Raw genomic sequence first — 7,062 nt, forward strand, 5'->3', positions numbered from 1 at the left:
AAAATTTTTCTCTGTAATCTGATTTACTCTTTTAATTAGCTTCTGGTTTTCAATAGCAATGCACAATGTATGTCAGCTTAGCCTACATTACACCACTACAAATTCCAAAATAGTACAATTAGTTCAATGAAGTTTTAAACACCCTAGATTTACTTAATCCACATGAATGAAGATTTACTTAATCTGAGTTGTTTCTAAGAGGTGCACCAATGTTTAGATATAAATTTACTGCATGAGAAACATTTATTGCATGAAAAACTCATATTTAAGTATAAACAGATTCAGTTCTGTGAGCTAGCAAAAGGCTAATGTTCTCCTCCTTCTACAAAAAGAGATAAAAGAATTCATTAGTTGTTTTGGCCTGCTACCAGTGCCTCATGGAAAGACTGACCACAAAACACACAATGAAATGAGTCACAGGAAAACTGTCACAACTGTGTCTACACAGTTGTGTAGACTGTAGACTAATCAAGCACAGCATTGGCTACATTGGGTATTCTTCCACCTTCCAGCCACCTGGGAAAATGTGCACACAGTTAGGAGAATTACAAGAGCAAAAGCTGAATCTAAAAGAATTACAGAATACAGATAACCAAATTAATCTGCTAATATTTATTAGTGCAGAAATAGCTTTTGAGGTAGTTGGTTAATGAGGCATTTTCAAACCATCTCACTCATCACATCCTGCAACTCAAAAGCATCATCTTAAAAAGGAAAAGAAAATAAAACGCTTTTTAGAGTGTAAGGATAATGTATGCAGCGGTGGTGTCCAGAAAACAAGCATATCCAGTGTTCCTCAGCTTCTTATTATGGCAGCATTATCTTAAGACAGCACTTCAGTTCACTTAGACATGTGCTTAGCACTTAGCATTAACAGATACGTCCTGCTGATGATCAGGTTATTAACATCTGCATGATCACTTGGAAGTAAGATGGAGAGAGCTACTTCAGCATTAAAACCAGGGCTTCGAGGTCTGAACCACCTGGACCACTCCCCTACGGCAGGATCAACACATTGTCTGAATTTCAGAGGGCACATCAGTTAGTGCTAAAGATTCACCTATTTTCTCCTTAGAATTAGTTCTAAGAAAATCTTCCGGAGGTTTAAGAAAAAATATATTTTTCTTCCTACTTACTCTTCTTTCTCTTTAGCCTCCAAAAGGTTTACATATTGGTTCATCAAAACAAGAACTGGCTCTGAACCAAAAGCAGAAAAAAAAAGAAAGAAAGAAGGGAGAACACTCAGAGTATTCAGTACCCAGTAGTGCTGGGTAAGAATCAGCTTTCAGCTTCCACTTGAAAGTTGTCAAACTGAGCAAATTCAAAGGAGTAAGTTCCGATGGCAGCCCAGCCATTCCTCGGGAAACTCACACGGACGTCTGTCCAGAGAGGTTTACCATCCAATGCGCCAGAGCAGAAGTGACCCTGCAATGGAAAGAGACACATGTCTTGTAAACACACGAAAACGATCTTCTGGAATCTGTTTCTTAATCATGGAAGGCACACCTCCTTACTGGAGCAAACGTCTTCTTCCTCAAGACAAAACGCAATTCCACAATTTTTAGCAAAAGTCTGAAGCACAGGCAACATTTTCTCAAAGGAAATTCTTATCCACCTATTTAAATAGTTTCCCAAATCCTCTGGGGCAGCTCAACTCTGCCCTATAAGGTCGCTGTGAGTCGATCAGATCAACAGCAATGGGCGTACTAAACTACATATATGTGCAGGAAGGAAATGATGGTTAGACAGATGTAACTTTGCTGTTGTTGTTATGTGCTGTCAAGTCGGACCCAGCTCACAGCGACCCCTCCTTGGGTTTCTGAGGCACTATCACTATGGAAGCAGATTGCCAAACCTTCCTTCTAAGCAGTGGCTGGTGGGTTTGGACCACCAGCCTTCTGGTTAGCAGTCAACTGCCTTAGGCACTATGCTACCAGAGCTCCTGTAATAGGATGTTAAATTATTTCCTTTGTTCCACTAAAACATCCTAAAATCATACAAAATGCAAAACTTTTCATAACATTGTTATGAAGTTTTAGACAAAAGCCAACTAAAATAAAAGGCATTTCTTATTGACCAGTATCCCATGTATGTGCGTTGCAGCTGACAGCCTCCAGCTCTTCAGACCCAAATGTGCTGGAGCTAAAATGTCTGGCTCCACCCCAATAAGGGACTTTAGCCCAGCCAGGAGAGAACTAATTAACCATAGTTTCACTGCTCTGTCCCCATGTACAGATGATCACTTCAAGGCCATATAAATCAGAAACACCTATCCCTGAGTTAGAAGAATAGTTAAACTCATGACTGGGGAGAAGGGAAGTGTCCACAAGACAGGGCGTACTGGTCACTGAGAGACAAAGACAAAAATAACGGCTTTCTTCAGAGTGTTGCACGAGGCTGCCATTCCTGCTCAGTATATAGGTTCTGGCACAAGAAACAATACATATGAGCTCCTACTAGGATGATTACGGCAATTTATGAGCAGCCAGCCACAGCACATCAAGTACAGCAGCCTTTTTAAACTAGCTGATCTAAGGGTCAAGAGTTGACAATCCAAAGCACTAGGCCAACCATCTATGTAAAAGGGCCTTAACTTAATTCTCTCACTTCAGGGACGGAGGCATGAAGGTCTAACAGTAAAACTCAAGTCACAGATTAAATGGCAGAGTGAGAACTTGAATCCAGGTCGCCCAACGCCAACCGAGGGCCCCATTTCTATTACCACACACTCAGACAGCTATCCTTCAATGCTGACAGTGACAAGTGAACTTCTTCCGCCACTTATGGGCCAGTTTTAATATTAAAACTGAGCCAAACAACTCACACATGCGCAAACCCTGTGAAGCATCTAAGAGCATGGGCCCTCCCTTCCTCTCTGACCTCATCTCTTCCTCCTTTCCTCCATTCATTCACAGGCCTCAGCCGGCCAGGCCTGCTGGCTGCTCCTCACACAAGGGCAGCCACCCTGACTCTGCAGTTAGCGGCACCCTCTGCTTAGACTGCTCTTCCCGTCATTCAGCTTTCAGGTCAAAGGTCATCAACTCAGCAAGATCTTCCCCAGCAACTCTATCTAGAGAATCAGGGCAGGGGAGATACTTCTCATGACCTCATTTTATTTTCTTCATAAAATTTTTAAATCTATTTACTGTTTACAAGTTTATTGTCACTTGTAAACAGGGTTTGCACCCTACATAAGGCTGGCCACCTGTATGTAAAAAGTGTTTTTTGGAACACATCCATTCATTTACATATTGCCTGTGGCTGTTTGCACATCAGCACAGTTGGGCAGTTAAAACAGAGATCATATGGCCCTTGACAGAAAATGGTGGCGAACCTCTGTGCTAGAAGGATACAGGCTCTAAGAGATCAGCGGTCTTGCCTGTCTTGTTCACTCCTGTATCTCTAGCACTTAGAACAGCGTATATAGTAGGTGCTTAATAAAAATGTATTTGAAAGAAACACCTTTTCCCCTCAAAACCACCTACAGAAGTTATTCTCTCTGTTTTACTGATGAGGAAAAAGAAGGGCAAAGAGGTGAAATAACTTGCTGGAGTCGTAAATGTCAGTAAGGGCCGATGAGTACTGGTCCATCAGAACCCAACACTCCACTCCCAGGAGGATTATTTTGATTGATTAAGTGCTTATCACATCTCAAGCACTGTGCCAAGTACATCATACATATTACCTCATTTAGCCTTCATAAGAAGAACAAATTATCAGGGTGTTATGGGTGAGAAAACTGAAGCTCAGAGATATATAACACTTGGAAATGGATGTAGCAGGCTTTGCAGTCTATTGTCCCAATCACCACGCAGCACCACTGCATGGATGGCACCTGACACGTGCTGAGGAAAATATAACAAATGGCCAAGGTTGAAATGATAAAATCTCCATATTAGCCGCAATCTGGAATACGGACAATACAGATGATGTGGGATATTTCAATTATGCGTGCAGCAACTATTTCTATGCCAAATTCTATTTTACGCACTGGGAATTCAAGATAAACAAGAAAGACAAGGCTCTTGCTTCCCAGGCGCTTAGGTGCTAGTAGGAGGCAAAACACAAGCACAATTAAGAAGCAGCTGGAGGACGCTATGCTGAGTGAAATAAGTCAATCGCAGCAGGGCTAACAGGTATAAGACCACTATTATAAACAGTCAGGAAAAGGTTTACACACAGAAAGAAACACTCTTTGACGGTTTCCAGGGACAGGAGGAGAAGGGAGGAAAATTCACTAACTGGAGAATCGACACTTACTAACTTGGGGGAAGGGAAAGGGAGTATGTATAACGGGGGGGGGGGGTAAGTACAGTATCACTAAAGCAAAGGAAAACACTGATAGGTGCACAAAAGTTAAAGGCAACACAAGTAACTACTGTTACGTACACAATCCTACAATAACAAACAATCATGTACAAGGAGGCAGGCACACAAGCTGAAGAGGTGTGGGGACACAAATAGGACTATGAGTGTGTAGATCTGGCAGAGGATATTTCTACATATGTATTTGTGTGTGCTACGAGCATATCCATGTATACAGTAGAGCATGCAAAGTTATGGAAACTTCTTAACCATAACCAAGCACCTTGAGGGAATGAGTCACTGGACTTGGGGTTTAGGGTCATAGTGTCAGAGGGCACCTAGGTCAACTGGCATAACCTAGAGCACAAAAACAATGCTCTACATCCTACTTTGGTGATGAGATACTGGGGTCGTAAAAGCTTATGAGCAGCCATCTAAGATGCAACAATTGGTCTCTCCTCATCCAAAGCAAAGTAGAGTGAGGAAAATCAGAGACTCAAGGAAACAATTTGTCTAAAAGACTAAGGGACCACACGACCTACAACCTCTACTACTCTGAGATCAGAAGAACTAGATGGTGCCCAGTTACTATGATGACCGCTCTGATTAGGATCACAATAGAAAGTCCTAGACAGAGTGGGAGAAAAATGTAGAACAAAATTCATAATTATGAAAAAGGCCAGTCTAGTGTCTGACAGACTGGTAGAACCCCTGAGACTATGACCTATAGACAACCTTCAAACCTAGAACTGAACCCATTCCTCGGGGATCACCCGTCAAACAACAGACCTATAAAGTGATTGATAATACCCATGAGGAACATTCTCCTCAGAAAAACCAACCACATGAGATCAAAAGAGCAGCATCTGCCAAACAACAAAGCTCAGAAGCCAGGAAGGGGCTGGAAAGGACAAATGGAAACTGAGAACCCAGGTAGGGAGTGGGAAGAGTACTATTATATTGAGGGGGTTACAACTAATGTCACAAAACAAAAACTGTATAAATTCTTGAATGGAAAACCCATTTCCTCTGTAAACTTCCACCTAACTCAAAGCTTAAAAAGAAAAGAAAAGAAAGAAAAAGAAGAGCTGAGTGGTAAGCAGCATGCAGAGAATTAAAACAGGGTGATGTGAGGATGGTGCCTGGCAGACTACCTCAGATTGTTGAGGAGTTTCAAAAATACATGACACAGAGTTGAGATACAAGGGAAAAGAGCAATGCCCACAGGTGATGGGACACCGAATAACAGGGGTGGGGCACGTATGTCAGTAAATCCACATCCACAGTAGCCAGTCACGGGCTGCTACCTGAAAGTAATCCAAAAAATCAAACTCACTGCCATCAAGTCGATCCAACTCACAGCAACCCCTCCATGGGTTTCTGAGGCGGTGTCTCTATGGAAGTAGATTGCCCAATCTTCTTTCCCAGGAGTGGCTAGTGGTTAGCAGTCAAATGCTTTAGGCATTACACCACCAGAGATGTAACAGAAGAAACAACTAAAACAGTTCAGAGGAGTTCTGGTGGCGCAGTGCCTAAGGCATTGACTGCTAACCAGAAGGCTGGTAATGCAAACCCACCAGCCACTCCTGAGAAGGAAGACTGGGCAATTTACTTCCGTCAAATGCCGTAGGCATTATGCCACCAGAGATATACCAGAAGAAACAACCAAAACAGTTCAGAGTGGCTGTCTCAGAGGAGCTCTGGTGGTGTAGTGTCTAAGGCACTTGACTGCTAAGCAGAAGGCTGGTGGTTCAAACCCACCAGCCAGTCCTCAGAAGGAAAGTTGGGCAATCCACTCCTGTAGAGACACTGCCTCAGAAACCCAAGGAGGGGTCTCTATGTGTCAGACTCAACTCAACAGCAGTGAGTTGGGTTTTGTTTTTTGGTCTCAGAGGAGCAGCACACAGAACGAGGGTGAGGAGGGAGGGGCAGGAGTAAAGCGGGAGGTAGCTGTTTTCCAGAAGCCCTTTCACACTATTGGCTTTTCAACCATGGGAGAAATTATCTAAAAAATAAAATAAATAAGGAAATTTACTTTTTAAATCCCACCCATGATTTCAAAAGATTCATAAAATTACTAAATGTAAGCTTAACAAGTAATGTGCAAGAAGAACAAAACTAAAACTGTAACCTTTTATTGAAGGTCATACTGGGAATCCTAAATGAATGGCAGATACAGTACGGGAAAACATTATTGTTTAAAATGTCATTTTGCTCAGAATGATGTATAAATTTAGCGTAAAACCAGCAGTATTTTTCACGTAATTAAAAAGCAGTTTTAAAATTTTAAACAGAAGAGTAAATACAGTGGAACAGCAAATATTATTTTTAAAGATGAACAAGGCAGAATGTATCCCACTGGATATCCATTCTTCCACTCAATGAGTATTCACTGGGCTCTGGTTCTGACTTTATGGCCGGCACTTTTCTAGGCGCTGACCAGCCAGCAGTGAACAAAACAAGACAGAGGTCTACCATCAAAGGAGCTATATCCTTGTGAGGGTGGTAGGAACAACACATGACCAAATAAACAGAGTATGTAGTGTGTTAGTTGGCGATGAGAGTTTTGGAGAAAACCAAAGCAAGGACAGGTAAATAGAGAATGGGAGGGTGTTATGGATTGAACCGTTGTTGTTGTTGTTGTTAAGTGCCGTCGAGTCGTTTCTGACTCACAGCGACCCCATGCACAGCAGAACGAAACACTGCCCGATCCTGCGCCAGCCCCACAATCCCTGCTATACTTGAGCCCATCATTGC

At 42.3% G+C, this 7,062-nt stretch overlaps 1 protein-coding gene across 1 annotated transcript in view; it reads right to left on the reverse strand.

Annotated features, from left to right (window-relative positions):
- Positions 1-1,278: 1,278 nt before the first annotated feature.
- GALC (galactosylceramidase) overlaps positions 1,279-7,062 on the reverse strand; it is an 84,300-nt gene continuing 78,516 nt past the window's right edge. The window contains 1 exon segment of the mRNA XM_007954243.1: positions 1,279-1,425. Within this exon segment, the coding sequence (XP_007952434.1) occupies positions 1,279-1,425 (147 nt within the window).

The sequence above is a fragment of the Orycteropus afer genome, unplaced genomic scaffold (genome assembly GCF_000298275.1).
Source record: "Orycteropus afer afer isolate SDZICR_OR568_19922 unplaced genomic scaffold, OryAfe1.0 scaffold00451, whole genome shotgun sequence".
Classification (NCBI taxonomy): domain Eukaryota; kingdom Metazoa; phylum Chordata; class Mammalia; order Tubulidentata; family Orycteropodidae; genus Orycteropus; species Orycteropus afer.